The sequence below is a fragment of the Spea bombifrons genome, chromosome 3 (genome assembly GCF_027358695.1).
Source record: "Spea bombifrons isolate aSpeBom1 chromosome 3, aSpeBom1.2.pri, whole genome shotgun sequence".
Classification (NCBI taxonomy): domain Eukaryota; kingdom Metazoa; phylum Chordata; class Amphibia; order Anura; family Pelobatidae; genus Spea; species Spea bombifrons.
In genome coordinates this window covers 19,394,577-19,421,510 of record NC_071089.1, presented here as the reverse complement: position 1 = coordinate 19,421,510, position 26,934 = coordinate 19,394,577, and the positions used below count along the sequence as shown (strand labels likewise).

The following is a 26,934-nucleotide window of genomic DNA, read 5'->3' as shown; positions in this document are numbered from 1 at the left end:
AGTGTTCAGGGTTTACGCTTTATGTTAAATTATTTCCAGTGGTCCAATACGGTTGAATGTGTGAATATCTGCATGAGAATCCTCAGTTCAAGATTATCACATATATTGCACATTCACTTAACGTTCATTTCTGTTTTTTTTTCTTCATTCAGTCTACTTCAGCAGTATATATAGAAGTTAATGAAAAGGCAGGATCTACTCAGAGGAAACGTGTTCTGCCAGACTGGATGTTAAAGGGAGATCTTAAAATTAAAAGCCTACTGGTGCCTCTTAGTAAACCAGGTAGGTCTGATGTATTTTTAATAAGTACTTCAACCAGATATTTGCGTTGTCTATTGGGGTACATGTTTTTGCAGTCATCCAATGTTGTCTGGGGACTTCTTTCTGGTAAATGAGAGATTATTTTCTTGAAAAAATTGCTTCCTGTCCCTTGGTAGGCGGCAGCACCACCTTGTTTGTAGATTTATAACGCTTTCAATTATTTCTACTGTAAAAGCTAGCTTCTGGATGCAGTGTCTGCTTCTTGCCCTTGGTACCCTAGCTTGCGTGCTTAATCGCTGAAGCGCTTTATAAGGTTTGTGGACCTTGCAGGGATATGTTCTTAAATATGTTATAAAAAAATTAATAACTGCCTTTAAAAAAAATATATACACCAAAACTGCCCCAAAAATGTTTTTCTTAATAGTACTGAATGTTTATACATATGTCAAAATTTTCTGTTGAATATTGTTGTTGAAGAAGTTATGTCAACGATACCTTGAGATAAGTAGCTTTAGGGAGAGCATGATCGTGGCAGTCCTCCATAGTGTGACTGGCCCATTTTGCTACTGCCCCCCCCGACCTGCTGGCCTAGGCCAGAATATGCCACTAGCTTGATATGCCCCCTTATATGCCAGTCTGCCCCCCCGAATATGCCTTATACTCCCCTATATGCCACTCTACCCCCCAGATATGCATTATACCCCCCCATATGCCACTCTGCCCCAGATATGCCTTTTAATCACCTATTTGCCCCTCTGCCTCCCAGATATGCTTTATATACCCATATATGTCACTCTGCCTCCAGAAAACCATTGAACCCGGCCCCAATGCCACTCTTAACCCCCCCCCCCGACTTACCAGTGCATCCCTTTACTTGTGACCCGTGTTCAGAGTCCCTGGTGTCTAGTGGGGCAGCCGGTGGAGGTCTGTACGATGCAGGCCTCCGCTGCTGGTGGCCAGTACTTCCACTGGGGCTTCTATGACGGAGTGCCGGCATCACATGACCTTCTGGTGCTCCACCATAGAAGCCCTGGTGGAAGTGCCGGCAGCAGTGGAGGTTGTCTGTGCGCATCCTGCAAACGTTCACCGGCTGCGGTTATGTGCACAGACAACCTCCGCTGCTGCCGGCACTTCAGTCGGGGCTTCTATGGTGGAGCACCAGAAGATCATGTGATGCCGGTGCCACAGAGGAAGTGCCGGTAGCAACAGAGGCTGCCGGAGAGGAGGATCCGGGTCCCCTGCAGCGCTGCGGGGGATCTGGCTATTAGTTTTGTAATCAGACCTCTATTTGAGATCTGATTAGAAGACGACCCCGAATATAAGAGGAGGGATATTTTTCAGAGCATTTGCTCCGAATAAAACCTTGTCTTATAATCGAGCAAATACGGTATTTAGAATGCAATGTCATAAAATTCCCTGTTGGTGTAATAGTCAGATGTCCCAACACTTTTAGTGTGTGTGTGTGTGTGTGAATGTATGTATGTATGTGTATATATATGTGTGTATATGTAGATATATTAATATAATATGTGTGTGTGCTGTATTGCTAAACCCTGTGTAGTATAGGATATCTTGCCTGGATATATCCTGCAGAATGAAGCCCCAACCACAGCCTGATCACTGGCCACCTTCTGGAACCTGTTTGTGACAGGGTCAGTAATAGAAATGGAAGTTTAAACCGCACACTAGGGAGCATACGTGCTTGCTTCCTTATAATAAGAAGAAACTTGAATGGAAAAGAATCATTCAAGAAACCTTTTGAAAGTCTAAATGATAGTAATGATTTCTGCTGTGATGAGAATTACTATGATTATTTGCATGATATTTTTGATTAACTGTGGAGGTGGCTTTCTATAATCACCTGCTGACTTCAACCAGAAATTGACGTATGCAATAACACCAAGCATCTCTAAGACTATAGAAAGATTTTTCTGTCAGATTTGTTCTCTATGTAGCTAGTCAAAGGAAACCTTCTGGGGTCTTATCTTAGTGGGGGCATCCCATGCCTTTACATTTTAACATCAAATAGCAACAAAATACAGAAATGCTGATTCTGACCGTACCTTGCAGGTGAAAAGCCCTACCCACCACACAGGTGCCTCAGAGGGCTTAAAATAGCATGAGATTAATTGGGTTAAAATCCATGGGTTGCACTGATTCAGCTTCTTTGTAACGAAAAATTAAATACAACTCTTCAAATTTGGAGTATTTTGATTAAGTGGCTTGCTAAGTAATACCGTATTGGCTCGAATATAGGCCGCACTTTTTTCCCCCACTTTAAGTTTTTAAAGTGGGGGTGCGGCCTATATTCGGGGTCTAGCGCCCGACGCCCGGGACATGCAGTCCCGGGCGCCAGGCAGGCAGCGGGGTTAGGATACAGATCCCCCGCAACGGTGCAGGGGACCTGCATCCTACTCCCCGATACGCTCAGACAGCCTCCCCTGCCAGCACTTCCCACGGGGGGGGTGCCGGCACGGGAGGTTATCTAAGCGTTTTACCTCTGCCCACCCCCGACTTACCGGAGCAGACTCCCGGGTGTCTTGCGGGGCCGGCGGGAGACATTTACGCAATACGCAAATGCAACTTCCGGTAACGGTACCGGAAGTTGCATACGCGTATTGCGTAGATGTCCCTCGCCGGCCCTGAAGACACCCGGGAGTCTGCTCCGGTAAGTCGAGGAGGGGGGGCAGAGGAGGACAGCGGCAGCGTATCGTGGGGAGGGAGGGCAGCGTATCGCGGGGAGGGAGGGCAGCGTATCGCGGGGAGGGAGGGCAGCGGATCGCGGGGAGGGAGGGCAGCGGATCGCGGGGAGGGAGGGCAGCGGATCGCGGGGAGGGAGGGCAGCGGATCGCGGGGAGGGAGGACAGCGGCAGCGTATCGCGGGGAGGGAGGACAGCGGCAGCGTATCGCGGGGAGGGAGGACAGTGGTAGCATATCTCGGGGAGGGAGGACAGTGGCAGCATATCTCGGGGGGGAGGACAGTGGCAGCATGTTTTTTTTGGTGCTTTTTTAAAGAAAAAAAACTTTTTCTTTAAAAAAGCACCAAACTTTTAGGGTGCGGCCTATATACGGGGGCGGCCTATATCCGAGCCAATACGGTATATGTAAATATTGTGTGACAAAATCCCTAATATTTATGTTGATTTGACTCTGTAGCTCAACTCAATTTGCATTAAGCTTGACAGGGTCTTCCATCTCCAGTTGGGCAAGAATTATGTGCGCTACATCTTTGAATATGGCCTCATACCCCATTGTGATCTTTTGAAGGGTAATTGGATAAGAGACCTTAGTGCAGTTGCAATAATGAATTCTGGGGTTAGGCATTGTTAGCTTTATGGTGAATGTGGCTCCTGATATATTTGCCTGGCACAATAGCATTTTTTTTCATATCTAAGAAGCCCGAGTTGATCAGTTACCCCTATTATTAAAGGGTTAGTGTGGACAGGGGTATTGTTTTCAAAGTACACTATTTTTCAGTTTCTGTTATCTCGGTTAATTTTGGGTACCTTACTTATAAAACTAGGACTGATTCTTTTGACAGTTTTGTAAGTCATGTTACAATTATCCCCTGCAGGAAAAGACGCTCTTCATTTGTAGATTCAGTGTGATGGATATTCATGCTTTGGGACATTTGTAGAAGCTCTAATTTTTTTTTAAAGGTAGTCCCATATGTAACAAAATGGTTGAATAATTAAAATTAGAAAAAAATAAAACGTAAATGGGAACATTTCTCTTATTCTTAAAGTTTCACTTCCAGATGTCTTTCACTACATAGAATTTTGTTGCCTCCTCATGGACGGAGGAATTTGAATAATCTTTCAAGAAGGCAGTAAGGAATCGTTCAGCCATTGAGATATTACATTTAGAAAATCATTTACCCTTAACGGCTTGTGGCTCATTCTCAAGGGTATTAGATTGCTGTTGCACATGAATAATTTTTCAGTTTAGATAACTTTACAATATTTGCTATGGTATGAGTTCATTATGGCCTCAGTTCATGTAGAAAACCAGTGCATACATAACCAGTATGAATATATGATATAATATCCTTTAATTTGAAATACATTGCCAGGGTAATAGATACACATAGCAACCAATTTGTTCTAAATAGGACATTATAGGTTTTTACTCTTTTGTTCCATGATTTATGTGCCTTTGGTACTACAGACACTATTATCTCACTTCATGTCAGAAATCTTTAAACAAATACAGTTCTAAGAGGGGCATCAGCTGTACCCCACTGACGAGAGCCATGAAGGCAAAAACGTGGAGTTGGTTCCCTTGTGCAAAGGAAATTTACTACACCTTTTGGTTCTGGGCAGCCCTTGTGTGCAGGATCAGACTGATATGTTGGAGAGTTTTCCTCTGTATTGGCGCATGCAAATTAAAACCTAAGACTCTCCTGAGCGGGCATGCACGTTAGGGCAGACGATTAGGCATCTCTACGTTCTCTGTTGAGCTGTTCTCAAATCTATTGTGTATGTTATTTCACCCTTTAGGGCTTTCTTGGGGTGCACCCCAAATGTCAAGGTGAATACAGATGTGGACCTCCTTGGTGACTTGTGCCTAGGTCCAAGACCACCGAAACTTATGTCTAGGTTCATTGGTTGCCTTGTGCAAAGGAGATTTGCCTCACTATTCTGTTGTAGACTACCCTTTTGGACACCATTAGACTGGTATGCTGATGGAGATTTCCCCCTCTGTAGTGGCACAAATGAACTAACCGCTCTCTATTCTTGGTCGCAAGAACTCTCCTGGCAGCTCTTGCTGTGAATAAACACCAGTGATTTGTATTTACCTATATGGTGCTAGGGTGATACATCATGCCCAGACTCTTTTGCAAATGTACTGTATGTTTTGGTGGATCAACTGTGTCCCATGTAAAACTGCAGTTTGTCTCAACACAGGCTTGGCTATAACAAACCAAAAATACTTGTGGGTAACATTATTTTCATTTTTCTTGCATTTTTATGATTATACTGTTTATATCCACCAATCAAACCGGAAACCTCTATAGCTCTAGTGGTTAATCCCTTGACACAGTTCAACATACACTGGCGCAATGTAATAAAATATTTTTATGTGTAAACTGCAGCGCAGACTGAAATGTAACCTGCCCTAAAATCATGCCATCACATCCAGATTACCATTACTGTGAAGACGGAGAGTCTAGGAGTAACGACAGCTCAGCCACAAAGCGCTAGACCACCTAACCTCGCAGAGCAGGGCTGCTGAGTGCTGAAGTACTAAAGTAGTGTCTACACTACCTAAAGAGTTCAGAACTGCCTCTGGAAGCAACATCAGCACAAGCACTGTGTTCATGAAATGGGTTTCCATGGCCGAGCAGCTGTGCACAGGGTGAAGCTCACTGTGTGCAATGCCAGGCGTCTGCTGGAGTGATGTAAAGCACACCGCCGCTGGACTCAGTAGCAATAGAAACGTGTTCTATGCACGCTAAACTGTCTGATGGGTGAATCTGAGTTTGGCAGCTGCAGTAGTGCCTATTGTAAAATTGTATTGGGTGTGGTTTTCTAAGTTGGGGATAGGCCCTTTCGTTGCAGTGAAGGATAATGGTAACCTCTTCGTGACACAGGGTTAAAACATGCTACTGTTTATTAGCTGCATCTTATCATAAAAAGAATCAAGGTATTTCCTAACCATTCTAACCTCACCTGTTATTGAATTATTTAAGGATAGCTCTTACCTTGGACACTGGAATTAAAAATAGTTGGTCTACCCATGGTCCATTCCTATTTATTCGGTGAGGGCATTTCTGAACTGCTGTATGTTAGCATTATTGCATGATATAGTCTCGGGTAATATATAATATATACAATTTGGGGGTTACACAAGTACATATGATTCTTCCACTAACTCTAGCAATCATCTGTCTATCAATATAATGTGTAGCTATCGCCAGATGCAGGTATTGTAGCCCCAGGGCAATTGCCTGCAGCTGAAAAAATAAATAGGTAATCAAAAAAAGCAATATTCATGCAATTTGTCTTACATGACATCCAGGTCAAGAAGCCTTATCTAAAACATCATGTTTTCCAACAGAAATGTAATTTTACTGCAGATTTCTCACTTTCAGATCCCACAATACATACCTTTAGATAACTCAACATAGCACACATCTCTTATCTAGTTTTACTTATTGTATTATTTTATAACCTCCACAGATGCAACACTATTCCTATATATTTAAAATGTGATCTTACAGTTATTACATGAAATACAATTCTAATTTAGATTGCTGTTTGGACGGCGTGAGTATTCCGCTTAATGGAAGAGGAAGAAAAAAAGATGCTAAAACATTTTACCTTAAAGTATAACAATTATACACAAAAAAGATCAATAATCAACAGTAGCTAAGGTAGATTTTACTACATTTTACAGTTAAACATACAAAATAAACTTGTATAAATGGTTTTACTGGTTAAATTACTGTATATGTGTATTGCTAGCTTTCCTTTTGTGTATATTATTGGAGTGAGCGCATTATTGCCTTGCCCTTAAGATCTACGTTAAGCTTTCCCTCCACTGTTAAGTTGCGTGTTGTTGATTGGTTCCAGCAGCCTGAATAAGGCAGGGGTTTGAGGAGAAAGCAGGTAATTTTAGGACAGGACATAAAGTCAATATTGTTATTCGTGTCAAAGGGTTCTTGCGGTAAAATAGTTACTGGTATTGTGTACTAAACAAAATAGAACACACCACGTTTGCATGTTTTTGTTCTCAATTATAAAAGCAATTCAGATTTTATACATAATTTACAAATAAGAAGGATTTAGAAATAGGGCACACTTTTCACATGTAACCCCAGTGTCTTTCATCTCCTCTTCTCCATTCTTATTCCATTCCTTTTGCTCATTACATTTTCACTCCAGCAGCTCATTGACTCACTTCTCCATAGCACGTTTTCCATCCCATTGATCAGTTTTGGCATTGTATTCCTCTTATTCCCGCTCTAGTCCCAACATCTCACCTTATCTTCCTGTACGCAAAGGACATATGGAATGATGTGCCTGTAGCTAGAGGGATAGAAAAAGATGGGGCTATCAATTTGCAGCCGATAAAGTGCATAATTTTCTTTAACTTCATGGGAAATGCACAATAGAGATGAGACGCTTTCTTTGCTGTGCATAAGGGACATGGCCTTGAGTAAAGCTTATCAAAAGCTCGATATACGGTATATCTCCATGTCATGGCAGGCAGATAAGATTTCTGTACAATGTTTCTCCCTCCTCCCTTTGAATTGGAACATTGTTTAACACGTTGCTTTGTTACAGCAACCAAACATTTCTAGGTTGTTCTGTGTATAGACCAGAGTTTGGTACTCTGTAACGGACCAGCATAGGGTAAGGTGTAGAGTCACACACAGGCTTTCAAGAGATTCCTTGGTTGTGTGATTATTTTTATGCAGTGGGTTGCTGACCTCATGGCAGTTACTTGGTTAATGAGATGTATATCATATGCCTGATGCAATTCGGTTATTCTTGATATAATGACTTGATTTGAACAAATCCAGACCCTCAAAACCTCTTCTTGCTCCTCACCCACCTTTTAAAGAAGGATAGCTTAAATGAAAGTACGGGGAGGAATAATTATGCAAATCCTGAAAGTTAACATCCTGGTTCTCCCGGTATGCACATAAGCCTGGTGTCTTATTCATATATTATTATTTTTTTTACGTTTTGTTAAACCTCTTTTCACAGATTTGTTAAGCATATTAATCCTTAAAACGCAGGATGGGAAAAATGAGATTCCATTTATCACATAGAGAAAACACAGACTTTGTTATTGATTTTTTGAGGTTAGAGCCCTGCACATGTATGTATACTTGTGCATACATCTCTATACGATATATATACTTTTTTTCATGCCACTTTTAGCACAACAACAAAAAGATGTCTGTATTTATAAAAATAAAGAAAACCAGTCGGCTAGAGGATGCAAGTGTTTCTTAATCCCTAGACACTTTTGGATCAACAGAAAAAATCCATTTGCAACAATACGATGCTATTCTTTATAGTTTTCTTACACCACATTAATTCACCATAAAAAATGATTTCAGCACCCTGAAGGAAGATAAGAATTGCAAATTGCGCCGCATGAATCACTTTATTCTAAGAAAAATAACTTCAGTAAATCTAGAATTTTATGAGCTGACTCGTGTGACATTACACTTCATAAGACTGGGTCTAATTTGGTAAAATCGATCGTATGAAATGTGGACGATTCATCCTCTTACTGCTCGAGAAGTCTTTTGTAACTTTCAGTTATAATATTCTGTTAACATTGCAAGTCGTACATAAAGTTAAGCAGGGACATTAACTTGGCAGCTGTACGTCTTGTAATTTCCACTTGCAATCACACTAGTTAACCCTCCTTAACAAACAAATCATGCACACCTCTCTGTTATAGAATGAATCTTCAGCGCACTAGTAATTTGGATTAGTCCTGCCACATTACTTCTTATTCCTAGAATCGGCTACCTGGAAATCCGCATCCTACGTAAGTGTTTACCGCGCTCTCTTGTCCGTCTGAGCTGCACCTTCTTTGATTTCTCTTGTCCTGCTGTGGTGGCGAGTTCAATGAACCTTAAGGAGAGCTGTCCCTTTTTATCTGTTCTTTACACTTAATCAGTAGTGCCACCGTTTTTGGACATCCCATCTTGAGCTCAGGCATCTCAATTTAGAAATTCCTATAGTTTGCAGACTTTGAGAATGAAATAAGTAAACCCATGTTTACATGTTTTTATTGGCAAAGTATACATATTTAATACACACCTCATGTGTATACCATGGGACTGACCATCTTAAGTTTGTTAGACGGAACAAAATATGCTTTGTCCTGCGAAGATGTCCTAATTAATTGTCTTTTAGCACTGTGATTTTGCCAGGAAACATTTTCTGAGTATTTGCATGTTTCCTTTCAAGAATCATTCTCTCTCCCCCTCATTCACCCCTCCCTTTCTTCCGCCCTAAAAATACAGTAGTTGGAGAAGAGACAAAAATACAAAAACTTGCGTTATTAAAATAGTAAATCCTTCTTTTAGATTAACACCCTAAACACACAAGGACCCCGAATCCACAAATAAGTTGTAAGCATCAGGTAACGAGTAAAATGGGTTGGCACAAGTTGCCAAAGTACAATGTATCAGATTTATCTGGGACGTTGTATCTCATAAGAAAGCTGATAAAAAGCCCATTTGCTAAAAAAGAACTGGAGGGGAATACGTTATGGGAGTAAAATACATTACCTATGCCTTGCATATTCACAAAAATCCATGATTTTGTATAAGGAATCTGATGACCAGGCAAATGTGACCAAAAACAAATGTATTTATTTTTTTAACATCCTTTATTTATCAGACAAGTCAGTAGTGATTAATTTATATGACTTATGCACTAGAAGAGAACAGCAGATGAACTGATAGTGGCATATGTGGGAACTCTAGTTACATATTAGAGAGAATGATGGTTAAATAGAATAACCTTTTAGCAGAAGTAAGATTTGGTGAAGATGATACCGTTATTGGCTAACTGAGGTAAATGGATTGCAAGCTTTCAAGGCTATCTAGGTCTTTTCTATATGCTATCAGGCATATTATACATGTTAAGCAGACATTGTTCAAAGATTTATACAGTAACATGCAGACAGCCACATCAAGATGCAATTTTGAATAGAGATTACATTTGTGTAGTGATGTTGAAAGAAAATACTGATATATTGTAGTGTGTAATGTTGCATTTGGCCCCAGCAGTCTCTTGGTGTTGTAGACTGCCATAGAGAAGATACCATTAATGGTGTAGACCTGTATGTGGTATTGGTACCGTGTCTGTGGTGTACATGTGTGCGCATGTTTCACAACTTTTTGGGATACTGGAGGAGGTGCCATTCGTAGTTGGTCTGTCTATGGCTCTCATTACTACTGTTTTGTGTTTGGATGTTGTTTGTGACTATTTTCCTAGTTTGTGTAGGAACTCAAGCTGTGGACTGTCTGACCACTAAGGGGACTCCTTTTTTTTTTTAAAATCTATAAATTTGGCTATCCAGATTATTAGAATGTCTGTAAAGCGAATGTCTATACAGCGAAGGGTTTGGAATCACAGGTAGCCAGAAATTGTTCCTCCCGTTTGGCAATGAATAGGTTGGCATGTTCTGGTGCCATCCATGTTCCTATAGCTGTGCCCATAATTTGTAAGTAAACATCCTGTCTGTATTTAAATTAATTGTGTGTGAATAGGAGGCGATGTTATCTGTGAGTGTACCAACTCCTCGTATTATAGACTTTCCAGGGATACAATCCTTGTGGAGCATAGAGTAGGAGCCTGTATTTGGTTTCTCTGGGATTAGTTGTTCTGGGTATGAAGTGTTACCAAGGCAATTTTTTTGTGTGGTTTTGGTCAGCTCCCTTTTGTAGGGTTTGGTGGGATGCTCATTCAGTTTGCTGTACTGTCTGTTGCCGCTCCTGCGCAGTTACTTGTGTTCAGAATGACTCCTGCTCCTGCTTCACTATTGAAATGTCGTGGTTAGTTTTCAGTGAAGCTACTCTTGTAGTTTTTTGTTTAATATTTCTGAAGTTCTCTATGTATCTGTCCAGAGTGGGATTGTGTCCTGCTTGTGGGGTCCAGGTGGATCTCTTTGTGGTTTTTTTGATGTTGTGCTTTTGTTTTATGGTTATACAATGATCATTATCATTTTTGTTAAAGTATTCTGAGGTTTCTGAAACATTCTCCCATGTCATTGCAGAGCTCTATTGTGTCTATTTTTTTGTGGGCAGAACAATAGTCCTAGGAGTTCTGCTTGCCTGTTCGTATCTTCACGGGAGCCCGGGAGGGTGTTTTCATACCTAATCCCAATTCTTCCACAAATATTCATCTATTGTCAGTAGAAAATGTCAATGCTTGCTTGGGTTAAATCCACTTGAATAAACTTTTTCTTCCATGGGTACAAATGCATCTACCACTACAAATACACTTTCTGAGTGATTCAAATAAATGTGAGTATTGTGTTACATGAGAAATGCCAAAAAGTCCATGCCAAGTTGCTAAATTTGGGGTAACTAGCAGTATTTGGGCTTCACCCCGGAATTTCTTTCTGTAATTACGCTTCTTGATGTCAGGTTCTATGGTTCATATAAGACAAACCATAATATATTTAACCTAAAAAAATATTTTTAATTGTACAAATAAATCTAAATACACATTGTCTATATACATCTGTTATTCATTGAAGCGCTTTTTTATTGTTAATTATCCCTACATTTACATGTACCAAAATGTTCCTGATATTTACAAGAATTCTAAAAATAACATTCTTTTGGTTTCAGTAGAGGCATCCGAATAAAAGATTTATTGTACAGAATAGTTTGTCTTCTAAAACTAATTAGGCTGAATTGTTTTATTTTAATTAGTGGTGAAGTCTGCCACAATGGGAGTTAAATATTTATTCTAGGGTAAGCTCAGCATTAAAAAAATATATATTGTAGCAAAAGCAAATAAAAGAAAACACTCACATCTGTGTATTCAAATCACATTCTCAGTTTCTCTTGTAATCTTGGACTAGTTGAAATGGATATTTTACGGTGCATCAAGACCTTGGCTGCTGCCAGTTCTTTCTGTGCATCTGTTTGTCTTTCAGCAATATTCCTGAAATTGCTCTTCAGTTTGTTCCATAAATAACGAACATAAGAATTTCTGAAACACCGCATACAAGAACACTTCTGATTTTAAAGCACCAACCTCAAATTAAATGAAAAAGACGTGCCCCAAATAACTTTAAAGCAGTGCTATTTAAGCACATGCCGCTTGCCAACCATTTTAACCATCAATATTATTTTTCATTATTATTTAGTTTTAAACAAATTCAAACCAAAAGATTTGACTGCTAACAGCAGTTATTAATCCCAATAAATGTTATGTATTTCGACTGCATTTTATATATATATATATATGTGTGTGTGTGTGTGTGTGTGTGTGTGTGTGTATATATATATATAATATATGGAAAATTAATTTTTAGGGAAGCATTTACTAGTCTAACTCATATTTCATTGTTTGGTTGATGTTTATCTTGTTGGATAATGATGCTGGAAAAACACAAAAAATCGATGTGGACACAGCTTCCCATGGTATTTATATTATACAAAACAAAATGTTTCTAAATAGAGCAATTCTGCTAAGGGATGGGATGTTTTCTGGAAAATCTCAGCAATCTGTTTGGGTTTAGTGCAAGCAAAACTGTTGTCCTTGTTAAATATTTTACATCTCTGCAAGCTCTCTGACTTTGTCATAGTACAAAGTATTTGAGACTTTACCGATGGTGTATCTGATTGTTGGTTACAATAATTGATTAGTTTGATGTAGCACTGTATAGTATATAGGTAAGTGTGGATGTATAGGTGTCTGAGAAAGGACACATATAATATATTATGTTAAGTATATACTCATCTCATTTTAGGATAGGTCAGCCATGTATGTTCCATGTACGCTTACAGTATGAAACTGTGCTACAATCCTATAGCATTCACATCCTAGCACTTATCTCTCTTTTGAATTAGACTTCCCTTATGTACCTCCTGCCTTTCTTCAAACCTATAGATGTTGAGACCCTAAAGACCTTTTGATCATCTTTACCCTCTAAATCATGCACCACTTTAGTGCTCTTTCTGTGCTCTCTCTCTTCAGGGATAAAAATAGTGTCTCTCTACTTTTAAAGCATCATTTTTAATTTATATAACGCAAAATAATACACCGTACTTAGCAGATTTATGAAATAATAGAACAACTATTGTTGTATTTATGGCAAATCTGCTTTTGTGGCATGAATGCTAAGTGTGATCTTGGATCTTGATTTATTAAAGCAGGTTTTCAATAACAGCTCTGGAATATATACATTAGTTAGAAAACCAGCATAAATTGTTTGTGAAAGGAAAAAGATGTCACCTCTTGATCCGTATGTGTTGGTTGTCTTTACATTGGGTGCCTCGCTCCCGTATGCAAGCTTGATTGTATGCAAATTTTTATTGCTGTGGTCATCAGGAAAAAGTTCTGCGCAAATGCACGGCATTGAATCTTAAGATGCATGTACCCAGGTTTCAATGTCCTATCAAGAAAGGTATCCTATCTCTCCACCTAATGTATCGGGTTGTCTTAGCCTGTCAATTTTAGTCTTGTCATATCCCTTGGATTTATGTGTTGTATTAAGTGCTGCGTAAATTGTTGGTGCTATATAAATAAAAGATAATAATAATATACGATCCTATGCTTTGTATGCTTCTTAAACAACTTAGACAAAACTTAATTTAAACTCTCCAGCATGGTAAGCAATGAAAGTCTAGTGGATATGTATTTATTTCTAAAGATTGAATCACTTAAGCTTTTATTTTTTTAAGAATTTTTAAGAATTCGTGATTCTGTACCAACATCCTATCAATGCTTGTTTTTTTTTATATTATATTATGGCCATAAAAAATACGATTGAGGCTAATTTTTACACGGTTAAATAATTGTCCGCGAACAGTTTTGCCATTCCATACTAGGAATCACTTTGCTAAAGCTGCATTTATTTATACAATTTGTTACATTTAGCAGAGTAGGTGAAAAACCTTAAAGCTGCCATATTTCCTGTTTAGCCAGACCTCCACCGCATCCTTAAGCCATCTTTTTGGAATATCTTTTGCCTTTTTAATGCCTGTAATAACCATTATTAGATTGCATGTTTTCCTGCAATTTACATCTTTCCTGAGCTGGGTTTTTTCCTTGCCAGTAAGGACAAAAATTCACTTATAACCTCAAAGCAGACATTTTATTTTTAGGTACACTTTTAAATGTTTAAAGGCACACAACCTTTTTATTTTGTAAGAGTAAATACTGATTTTCATGGTTTGGCTTTTCTCACAATTCTAAACCTCCCATTAAACACACGCATACAATCCTTTGTGACAGAAGGCTTTATTTGTTAGCATCAGTTACAGGGGGCTTATTAATGCTGGCATATACTAGTAATTGAAAGGCGCCTTCTAAGAAAAATGTTATGCTTTCCCTTTGTAGAAGAACTTTACAGATCTTAGTACTAAAACATTTTGTTCTGAATCCATGATATTGTATTAAAAAGACACCCAGTACATTCTAACATGTAATTTGTTTGATAGGAAAGCCTCTATAACACCAAGGGTAGACAACTGTTAAACGTATTAACTAGACGGACATGATGGAGCAGGTCTAATTGTTCTCTTTTTTGTTGTTACATAAGGAGAAACACATCCTTAGAGTGTTGTGAAGAGTCCTTAATTTACCTTTTATTATACAATCCATGGTTTACTTTCTTCCCTTGGTGCTGTGTTTCCCATAAGCCAGACAGGAGTATCTGTGCAGGGAGAGTTTCTCATTTAGAAACCAGCCTGGGGTTGGGGACATGGGACACTGATTGGAAGTGGCATATAAAAACAGGGTCAGGGAGGTTAAGCTTTCAAAAAGAATGTCCAACTTAATATTTGGATAGGCAATAATTATAAGGTACTGTAAGACTAATGAAGCTTCAATGGGTGATCTATCAGAAAAGCTTTATTACTTTTTGTAAAAATACTTGCCTGTCAATGCATGACATCACACACCGAACCAGCCCAGCTCTGTGGCCGAGTCAGACATTGTGCATGCGGAACAATCTGCAGAACGTAACCTTGGTTGGTCTGGACTAGAGCCCTGTGCGGGACTGTTTTCTTAATCCATCTCCTGCCGAATTTCTGACCATTACCGCCCGCTCCAGCTACATGTGTTCCGCTCCCGCAACATGTGTGTCCAATCCCGCCCGTTCCTACAACATGTGTCCAATCCCGCCTGCTCTTGCAAACATTCTGTCACAGCTTTTAGAGATAGTGAAGAATTTCATTCCCTCATTCATAGATACTCATTCATGCCCTCAATCACACATACTCGTTCATACACACTCCCCCACGCCCTTACATGAACCGCATGAACAGATTTCCCGCGCAAGGCTGCCTTCGCGTTGCTCGCACACAGCGTCTCTTCTCTTGTTTCGCCCAGGGGGAGCAGGCACGGAGCAGAGTCATATGATGTAAATTCACGTGACTCCGCTGGGTTCCTGGGCGGAACGAGAGAAGAGACGCTGTGTGTGAGCAACGCGAAGGCAGCTTTGCGGGAGTGCGCAGGTTTACTGGCACCCGCAGGTACATTATATGACCACCCGCTCCTGCCCGAAAAACCACCCGTACCCGCAAGTTTTTTGACGGCCCCGCGTCTCGATGCAGTTCTCTAGTCTGGACTGTCTTGGCAGCTATATATAAAGGAACAATAAATGTCATGAATACTGTTGACTATTTTGTTTTTGGTTTTCTTCACATTAATCCTGTAACCTACAAATAATATTTCATTGCAATATAATCATAAACACATTGAAAGTATTATGTATCAGCTGTCATGTTTCAGCTGGCAAAGTACTTAATTCTCTCAACTAATTATCAAAGCACTAGTGCAGCAGCATAAAACATTTAATTTGTACATAATTTGTCCTAATATAAGTGCTTTTAATACTAAGGGATTGCAATTCTAAGTATGTATTTGTTTGAGGTTTATATGTTTTTATGTAAAACTGACAGTTTTAGTAATGTGTTGAAAACCTTAGTACACATAGGCCAAAACAACTGGCAAATGCCTGCTTTAGAAATATTTAGATTTTTTTTTCCCAGGCTTGTTTTAGCTTTCACAGAAGCCAGACTTGATCATTTTATACTTATAAATAAGTATCATGGATAAGATTACAGATTCTAGAAGGCAATAGGGGGGGAAAAGACCTCTGTTTGGTCCTAATGCAGACAGAAAATTGATGCTGCCTAATATTTTATGGACCAGTGCCCAAAAAATAATAATGCTAGATTGAAATTGTTAGGAAATATTTTATTTGTGTATAATGTTGTCCATTGCAATGTTATTTAAGGAACAAAGAAAAGAATTGGAACAGAGCAAAACGTGGTTATGAGTTACAGTGGTGAAAATTCAAAGGGGAAGAAAGCTTTGTCCAAAAGGAATGTTCCGGAAGATGTGGAGGAAGAATGCCTTAAGAAAAAAAGGAACCAATTAGAGGTAAATTAATTCCAGAATTAAATTGTTCAGTGAGCACTTGATATGTTTGAAGCCCCCACGTGTCAATAAATTCATTAGTCATAATAATTTAATTGGGGACAAAAATTACATAGGAAGTAAGGTTGAAAAAACACATAAAGCCATCAAGTCTAGCTTTCTGAAGATGTACCTAATTGAATTGATTAAAACAAAGAATACTTTTAAGTGCATGGCAGTATAAGTCAGAATAAGCATTGGCCCGAAAGTCATCCTTTTATAAAAAAAAAAAAAAACCCATTGCCTCCCGTCACCACCTCCATTGGTAGTGTACTCAAGAGCTTTACAGACCTGAAAGGTGGAATCATGGGTGGGGCTTACTTAGAAGGTTGTTGGGTTTGAGGTTTATACTCAGTACTTTATGTTGTCGAAACAAAGTTCACCCCTGCGGGGACGTTCAGTTCTAAATATGACATGCATTGAGTTTGGGAGAATTTGCTGGACCTAGGAAAATCTTTTTACTTTTAAATCTGAAGATAACAGTGTGAATTACTTCCAATGAACAATGAGAAGATGGAAGTTGGAAGCAACAAGTGTTCTCTGTTACTTTCTTAAACACTCCTATTACAATGCAGGTGCACTTGTGTTCAAATAAAACAGATGCCAAGAGAATTATTAGTTTGTGAAAGAACATTTGTATCTTTTGGCAATTACAAGTCCCAAGTAAGGGGATGTTCTCAACTGTGAAAAACTCAAGCGCAACAGAGAGCATATGGGAATGGATTAATACAATCCTGCTGTGACATGGTACATACTTTTTAAAAAATTCATACCATTTTTAATGCTGATGTATATGATGTATTAATGGTGCTTTTTGACTTAGACCAAACATTAATTGAGCTCTCTAGTATAAGCAAAATACCTTAGTGGATCTACCATTTTAATAAAAACAATGCTGGAGATTTATCACTTTCTATGGCAACACTTAATAATTTGTACCTGGCAAAAATTATGAATGTGGAACCTTTTTACTTGATTAAGTAATTATTACTCAAGAGGGTCTGGGCATCTAACATAGTAGGAAAGATGTCGCTTTTGCTGCACAGAGTAGCCCACTTGCTCAGATTTTATAATTTAGGGGTCAGTTAAGTTGAGGCTGTTGGTTCACTATTCCACTGCCAAGTTACCTGGACAAAAAATATACTCTGCAACATCTCCTGAAGACTACTCCTCCGCTCTCCACAATTTGCACCGGTTTTGGCTGAGAGAAGCACTCACAGATGGGGCAGCCAACATCCAGAATCTAAGTGTCAGCTGTTGGGACTGTACTTGCAAATTTAGTACAGATAAAAGCTCCACACCGATGATAATTTCAGGAACAGTAATCTGCTAATAAATGACTTTCAGAGCCCTGCTATCCTTCAGTTTAGCCCAAACTTCAGGTTCCCTGGGTCTGTATCACTAAAAGAAAATAATCGTATTTCCCCAAGAGAATTTTTAGTGGTATTACTATTCTGTGTAAATATATTTTATCTATTAACGTGATTGTTATAGGACAGTTTCAGTTTGACTACTTGTGTAGTTTTTAGGATTTATGGAGGTCAGGTCCCGGCTTTTGAATTTTATATAGCACGGCCGGAAAGTGAGGAGTTTTCAGGGTTTAAGCAAGACATTATTTTTATCACAAAAAGAAAATGAGAACATTAAAGTTCCGCAAGCTGTCTGGATGTGGGAAGCAATTTCCTTTTGCACCCATGTCCTGTTGCGTCTTACCACTTATTCCTCAGGAAGAGACATGTCGGTATATAGTGGGCTATGAGAAGGTTTCAGTGACTACATCCTCCCAAACATATGAATTTAAAAGTGAACAAATATTAGATTCACGTAGGCTCTGGGGACCTTAGAGATGGAGATGGAAAGATTTGATTTTTTTTGGTAACAAACATTATACCCACAATAGCAAAATAGCTCACAGAACAAATTTTAAATTAAATGAACCTAAAGTTGAGTAAACAAGCTGTCCAAGTGTATTGATATAAATGGCTATTGATCTCATGACATTTCACAGAGAAAGAACACTGTAATAACTTTGTGACCCTGCTATCCAGATCATATCTACCTCAAATAGATTTTTTTGTCTTTAGTTTAAAACATATTCTTTCTAGGTTTCTCTTTTACCATTGGACTTCCGTGATGGTGATGGTTTCAACACCAGTAAAATTTAATTTCAGCTACAGCTCTTTTTCATTATATCTGTGTTTTCCAGGTATCTAATCAAACCTGAAGCCTACGGTGAAGTCTTATGCTGATCAGTGTCTTACCATCTCCCCTGTTACTGCTATACATTTTAAACAAAGGTCCAGAATCCTGTCTAATGGAACTTGATAAGACAGAAGTCCCTTGCTGACCGTCCTGACTCGATAAGCACTAGACAAAAATGGCACAGCTATAATATTTATTAAAACAGAAATTTGAGGATGTCTGTCATATGTATTGATTCTGGACATACCAACGCCCGCTATCATAAGCCCTGTGGATAAGAGGCAGGCCATAAGTCTCAATCCTCTCAGTGATGCTTTGCCACCTAATAGTGTTTTATTCATTTTTTCTTTTCTTTCTCAAAAAATCTTTAATGTCCATTAAAAAATCCAAAATGACTAAAAGGAAAGAGAATCAATGATAACGAAGTTAATACTATATAATGGAATTCTTTTTAAGAAATAAGTATATAATGAGACAAGGTAACTAAAGGTCACAAGATGTCATTAACCTTGTGTACACCATTGAAGCTGGGACTGGATAGCTAGTAACAAGATCCTACAAGAATAAATATAATGGTTTATTCAAATATAAAAAAGAACTAGGTTTAGCGAGTCATGTCTCTTAAATTGTTCCCTCTCTGTGTAATTACTTGATTCAGTACATGGTGTACAACTGCGTGGTTATTTTTATCTGCGTAACTTGTTGAGCATAAGAACCTTTACCTCTGTTGTGTAAAGCTGTTTCAGCTAGATGTGCATTCCACTTAACATTAAATTACATATTCACATGTTCTACACATTCTCCTCTATTTCTGTATAAACACCCTTTTGCCCTACAGCTATTATTCACCCATTCACTCTCCCTTGTAGCAGTTTGAAATTTCTGTTTTTGTATACGCTGTGTTCATAAGATCACAAGGTTCTTGAAGGAAGCGTTTCACCTAAAACATAAAAAAACAAACAAACAAAAAAACTTCATTAGGTGACTTAAAATGTATTTATTTTTACAGCAGTGCAGCTTGTATAACACTGATGCTTTGTAGATGGCAAGAGCACAATTTGTACTAAGACTGGCCATAGGCAGGTGCCTGCAGTGTATTAAACCTCACAAGCATGGAAGCAGAATTCCACATTGGATATTATTGGAAGTTATTTGACAGATGACGTGAATAACACTGATAATCCTATTATCATGGCACCTGTCGGGGGGTTGATATACTGTATACTTCCCTCTTGTAATTTGTTAAAACCCTTTGTGTGTTTAAATGCTTCTGTGATATCTGCCCCCACAACCCCTCTTGTTCTTCTTACTTCTCTTCTTCAACATATATTAAGATCTTGTAGTCTTTCTGGATATTTTTAATCCAGCAACTTTATCATTTTAGTATCACTTCTTGGATCTCTCCCCAGAATATTTATATATTTTGGTCTGCACAGCTTTTTGTAACACTCTATATGAGGTCTGACCAGAGATCTGTAAAGTAGTATAAAGACCTCACTCTTTTTGCCTCCTTACCACTTAGTTACATACAAACAAACCAAAATGAACTCATACAGCTCACTACTATTTCAATTACTGCACTACATCTGCTGGAGTCCCTCCTGAAAGGTCTCACAACAAGATTTTTTTGCTGGACAGAAACCAACATTTGTGAGTTCTGTGTTACCAGGCAAATGGAACTTGAATGTGAAGGTTTTCCAATTGATGGTCTATTGCTTTGGTCATGTCATCATATACCATATGGTCTCAACAAGGATGTTATTTGTCACCAAAGAATAAGTTGTTTATCCTACTTAAAAGCCAGAAGAATCTTAAGTGTCCAAAACGACCATCGTTTCCTGAATAGTCTCTACCATTTCTGGATTTTATGTCTTGCATTTTGTTAGGCTTTGTGATTTTCCTGAGGGGCAAGGGAAGGCTTGGTAGATGTAATCTGTTATTTCTGCCCTGCAAAGAAAGAGGAGGAACTATCTCCACTTATCTCCACCTTAATCAGGAGTTAAGCAAGGAAAATGAATTTCCTGATAAGGAATTCTCAATTTCATCAGTAAATTCATAGCCATCCTATTCCTAAAAACTTGGAACTATTCATAATTATCATTTTTATAAAGCATAATCAAATTCCCTGGTGTAATGCGGTGGGCAAATGAGTCAGGAGGGGTTAAAGGTTAGGAGATGCCCAGCGCAAACAAGCATTCAATCCAGAAATGGTGAACATAGCCTTCTACAAAATATCATACAAATATTTATGGATTCAATAACACGCTGTTCTCAAGCTCTGTCCTTAAGAACAACAATTCTGCCAGAATTTTAATATTCACCTTAATAACACATAATCACTTGATTACATTTATGAATCACTAAGCAGTGTTTCTCATATCACACTGAAATCTTAGGCACAAATCAAATTGCTGAATTAAATCAAACACAGTATAATGTAATGATGATTCCTACAATTTCCAATAATTATCATTACCTTGCAGTGGTGCTGAATCTATGCACAAAATGGACGTTTTAAATACAATTACATGCAATAATTATCGGGTTAGGACAGCAATTATGTTTTTTACTCAACAATTTTGTATGTTCTTAATAAAACTATACCTTTTCCTCCTTGGATAAAGTATTTTATTGAAAGTTTATTTAAAATTGCACGTTTCATTTTACTTTTGTGCATGGTTCACTGATGTTTATTGTTTCTTTTATGAAAGGTTTTGTCTACAACATCATCCAAGGGCAACATTCCAATGGAAGACTCAGATTGTCATCTCAAAAGACCAGTGTTGTCAGATGATGATGATGATGATGATGATGATGATGATGATGACATGGAGGTGCAGAACAATGATTTTTCACAAGTTACTAAAAAGGAACAGAAGAGAGGATGTGAAAATGACCACAACAATACTGGGGTTGGCAGTCAATCGTTTAAACCCTCTAAACCGTCAAACTTTAATAGAGCTGATGAAGAAATCCCAGATCAGAGCCTGGTAGAAGACGTTTCATACAGTGAAGCAGATTCACCCCAAGCAGCGTCTAATAAAAGGACCCTTTGCATGTATGGAGAACATTGCTACAGGTAATGTTTGGCTTGTTTAAACTGAATAACAGCCTCGGATTGACTAATTTCATTTATTTTCTTGGTTGGAATACAGAAATAAAATGTAGGTTTTTCTGTAATGCTTTCATGGCCACCAATCTGTGTAACTAATGCATATTAGTTAAAAATGTTTGCCGTGGCGACAAAGACAACAAGGACTGGATATTCCGTATGAGAATTGGAACATTTATACCCTAAAAGGGTGTACTGTGTGAGGGGTTAAAGGTGATCCAGTCCACTCCCCAAACTGCCTGCTCATCAAACCTAATCCCTTTCCAATCTTTTACGCCCCCCCCCCGTGCACTAACCTTTATCTATCTATCTATCTACCTGAACTTTTATTATTATTTCGGACCTGGGGCAGCACCCGGTATCTATACCATGTGCCTTCTAGAATGTAAACTAGTCCCAAAAGACAAAACCGTTTGTAATGTGCATCACGCAGGCTGTAAAATCCTCTATAAATTCTCTGCATATTGCTTTTGAACTTCCAACGTGATAGTGTGTTGATGTTGAACTTTCAGTTTGCTGCTCTAATGGGGGGGGGGATTACATTGATTTTGAAGCTTCAACACTTATTTGTGCTTAAAAATATTACATGGTTTTGTTAAGTATCAATATCAGGTGCTTCCGAGGCTGAAAAGGGTTGACTGAATATTTATAGCTTTGGTCAACTAAAAGGTATGAAAAAAAAACTTTGTGATTGTCTTCTTTGGGACCAAAAACATAATGACCATTTTTGTGTTAGAAATGTTAAACACTGCAACACACTCTTAATCTGTTTAGTAGTCTTATGAGGCACTAAGAACCCATATGTTCCCAATAGAGCAATATAATAATCGATACATTTATACTATTAAGATTAAATATCTAGGTTCTGAAGCTCCTCGTAAATGCATATGCCCTTGTTCCCATTCAATGCTTTGTAAAGCAGTTGTCGGCTTTTGCAGAATGCAATAGAGTATCTCTGGGGATTAGCACGTCTTCATTGGTCCATAAATCATCTCTCGGTTTTCTTTTTCCCCTTTAAGCCTGGCCACATTTATTGCTAAACCATTAAATTCTCCTTTTATGTGTTTTTATTTTACAGTGTTTATTTGGTATTATTTGATTTACGATCCATCTTGGGTTGTGTTGCTGCTCAAGGGTGCACATGTGTCCATAAACAAGCTGTATACTCCCCAAAACATTCTGCCTGGCCCATGGCTGCTTCACTGTCAGAGACTATGGAATGTATTATGAAAACTGGAAAACATACAAATTTGCCTTTATGGTTATTACAGGACCTTTGGGACAACTTTTTAAAATGTCACTCTTGCATCATGCATAGTTTTACCCAGTTTCCTTTCCGTCTTAATACTACTTCTATGTGGCTGCCATTTTGCCAGCAATATCACATCAACCGTGGAGAACTATTTCCTGTCTTATTTCTTCCTGGCTTCACTCCTTTCTTTGAGTCAAAAGTTTTGGACCAACATACCTCGTAACTTCTCAATTGTATGCTGCATTGGAACAATTGCAGGGCATGTGTGGCGAGTTGGAGGCTACATAGCTACATAAGAATACATAGTAAACACAAGTTATACATTGATTGACATTTAACTTGATGTCGCAACAGAACTGCTTTAATATAATGAATATTGTAACATTGTATCTAAGAATCTGTAAATATAAATTGGCTTATAAAAAATAATTTTTCACTGGCTCAAAGCATGAAATGTGCCCTGGGGACACGAGCCAGTGTCTTGTATTTATTAGACCCATCTAATCCGTATGACTCATTTCCTGGATTATTTAATTTACCTCCTGTAAACTTTATTGTTGGGATTCTAGGCCTGGTAACACATATGTCTGAGCTAGACAAACTAACCGTAAAATCATGGGCATAACATGGGATTTGATGGAATATTAGATCCAACCATCTCATCTAGTCCTAGAACTTTCTTTAACCACGTTAAAAGCTTTCAACCTTATTTGGACCTTGATTTTGTCTTATTTAGGACTGTCCCATAAATTTTTATTTTACATATTCTTACATGATATGCATGCATTATGGATAACTTTATATAAAAGTCGGTTTACTTTGTCCTGAAATATGGAAAACTGAGAGTATTATCCTTAAGGATCAGCCCAGTTTCCCCCCAGAAGCCATGGACTAGCTACATCAGAACAAATGTTGTGAGAAAAACTGTTTCTCCTTAAGTATAATACTCACATATATGTATATACACAAGTCAAGCAATTAAATGGTGCAACTAGTAATTTGCAACTTATATAGTCTGTTGATTACTTAATCAAGAAAGTATGCTCGAAATACATTAGCCTTTGGACGGAGGGCGATAGACTAGTTAAAGATGTAAACAATGATTTGTTCTTTTGTATATGATTTTATTGATTGATATCTGTACATGATAGACAATGTAGAAAATACATTTCCTTAATAAAATTAGTTTGACGCGCCTCGAACATTTGCAAACCATTGAGTAATTTTTTTTATTTTTTTTTTTATTAAAAAAAATTAAAAAATCAGCTTTTCCACATACTGATCTTCAGAACAAGGACACCCAATACTTTATTGAAATCATTTACCTGAAATCAACATGCATGTTAAAATACCACTGTTGTATTGCTGGTATAAAACATAAAACACACCAGACAATGAAAAAAAAATGTCAATTTAAAGATCACAGGTTTTTGCACTCATTTGAGTTTATTAAAGTTGCATATGGTAGGTTTGTTTTGAGATGAAACATTTTAACCATCCTATTCCGGTTGTGTTTTTGTGGGAAGATTATCAGAAATGTAGTCTCCACAAATGTGCTGAAAATATTGCGTTTATGAGCGATTAACACAAAAACAGTAGATTATATCTGATGCATGTAAACCTGTGTTAAATGGGATGATATGAGCCAAAAAACATTAATTGTACTCATCTACAGATGTATTGCCTATGATATTCCAGAGTGATGCTATTACTCACTTTACAATGTGTGACTTGATCCATTGCATGCTTCATTTTTTAATACATGATTACGATGATAATGGCTTGGAACAAACTATTATGCAAGTACATTTAACGCAAAATAATACAGGTTTAGTGGAAGAAAGAAAAGGATTTTCGCACCGTTTGTTCTTAATAAAGAAAAGTTGTGTTTCGTAAAATGTTATATAAAATATTTTCCTTGCCAAATGTCATCCTTGGAAGGTAGGAAAAAAAGTTTCAAAGAGGCTCCTCTGTGTTTTTCTGCCTTCCTAAGGTAGGAGGACTACTGTTTTTAGGTTTAGGGTACTTCTAGACCTTTTAGCCCCTGGTCAGACTGGTCGTTATTTCCTTAAATCACACTATTACATTACATTTATTTATAAAGCCCCAGCAGATTCCATGGCGCTGTCACAATCAGTGGGATAATTTAAAGTCACGTGCAATCAAAAAACTGGTACAAAATGAGAAGAGGAGTCTGCTCTTGCGTGCTTACAATCTAATCTGTGGTTGAGGGGGGATATGAAGTATGTGAGAGCAGGGTTGTTGAGGGCTCTATAGGTTAGGGTCCGAAGTTTAAATTTGATTCTGAAGGATATGAGGAGCCAATGAAGTAATTGGCATAGTGGAGCAGTGGATGAGGAGCGGTGACAGAGAAAGATTAATCTAGCTGCAGTATTTAGTATGGATTGAGTGGTGAAATGCATGAGAGGGCGAGACCAGTTAGTAGGGGGTTGTAATAATCCAGACGGGATATCACATTGAAGTGGATTAGTATTTTGTTTTTTGGTGGCTTTTAATCATTGGAGTTTATGTATATCACATGCATAATCACCTGTTACTATTAAGTATAAGTATATTTATCAAATTATTCAATTTATTTGCACTTGTTGCACATTAACTTTAGCTTATGAGTAAGCACAGTTTAAGGCAAGGAACGCTGTGTGCTCTTATCTTTATTATTATTATTTATATATTCTTGGAGTGTGAACCCTGAACATTTATTTGCTAGTGTTGAGGGCGCTTTGTGGAGGTGCTGTGAACCTTCGGCACCCGTTCCCTGAGGGGATCCGTGGATGTGCACTGGAGGAATGTTGTCGTGTGGCTCCATGATAGATTATTGCTTTTCATTATTGCCTTCAATCCTGCCTTCCTAGGTGGGTCCGTCTCTCTCTCACATTGTGCCCCCAAGGTAATAGCAGAGAGAAAAAAAAGAGAATTCTTAGTAAGTAGACTTTATTTATCAGACTGTTCGACAAGCCAAGTAACAAACAGAATGGTTTTTGAAAATCCAAAGGCAGGAAAGGCAAGGAGCTTGATGAAGGTACACCTTCATGTCTCTTTTCTGCCAAGACTTGTCCTTCCTATCTGTATGTTTTTTGCAATGTCCCAAAGGAACAACTCCCTATCCATCTTTGTTTCCTGATTGACATCTGTATTCCAGTCCTCATTTACAATTTCTAAATGAGTTTGGTGGAAAGGGGTTTGGTTAAATATGTTAAAGGATGCTTTAATTTTAGCAGAATTTATTTCCATACCAATTGCTGGCCTAGATGACTTTTTAAGAAATGGTTCTGCCAGTACAAAACATCTTGTACCAATAATTGTGTTTTTGTTTCTTCAGACAAAATAATTCATCTTTAAAGAGTATCAAACTAAACCGATGCAATGTGTTTTCTGTTGTAGAAAAAACCCAGCTCATTTCCAAGAGTTTTGTCACCCAGGAGACAGTGATTATTGTGATGCTGAGAATGGGAGTCAAGATGACAAGCCAGAGTGTCCATATGGAACTGATTGTTATAGGTAAGAATAAAGGACCAGCACATTTCCCAGTTCATTAAAGAAAGTTTGATGTTTTTGACAGTGTCCAGGATGCTTGGAACGGTATAATGCATTTTGTTTATTTCAGTTTTATGTATCATTCATAATTTGTGCAGATAATTTATTTAGTAAAAGTATATTTGCGCTCTACAAGCCACTTATCGATAGTGCCTAAAAACCAGTGTATGGTTCTTTGGACCTATGATAATATTGAGACTTGTGCATTCAGATTCATACGGATTTCAATGTTAACAAAATTTCCAATTTCGTCAGTTCTTACTAATTCTTACTCTCATTCACCCTTGCTCACTCTTTCAATGTCTTCCTACCTTGTCCACCAACAGCTTCCGTGTCACTGTCTCCTTTCCCATAGCTCCGCTTCTTCTCTTGACTCTTCTTGTTCTTCTGTCTTCTTTCTCTCTGAATCT

At 38.1% G+C, this 26,934-nt stretch overlaps 1 protein-coding gene across 1 annotated transcript in view; it reads left to right on the top strand.

Moving 5' to 3' along the window:
- Positions 1 to 26,934, top strand: part of APLF (aprataxin and PNKP like factor) — a 79,367-nt gene that overhangs the window by 29,373 nt on the left and 23,060 nt on the right. The window contains exons 5-8 of the mRNA XM_053459340.1: positions 153 to 282; positions 16,222 to 16,367; positions 21,317 to 21,684; positions 26,372 to 26,488. Coding sequence (XP_053315315.1) covers positions 153 to 282; positions 16,222 to 16,367; positions 21,317 to 21,684; positions 26,372 to 26,488 — 761 coding nt within the window. The remainder of the gene's footprint in view (positions 1 to 152; positions 283 to 16,221; positions 16,368 to 21,316; positions 21,685 to 26,371; positions 26,489 to 26,934) is intronic.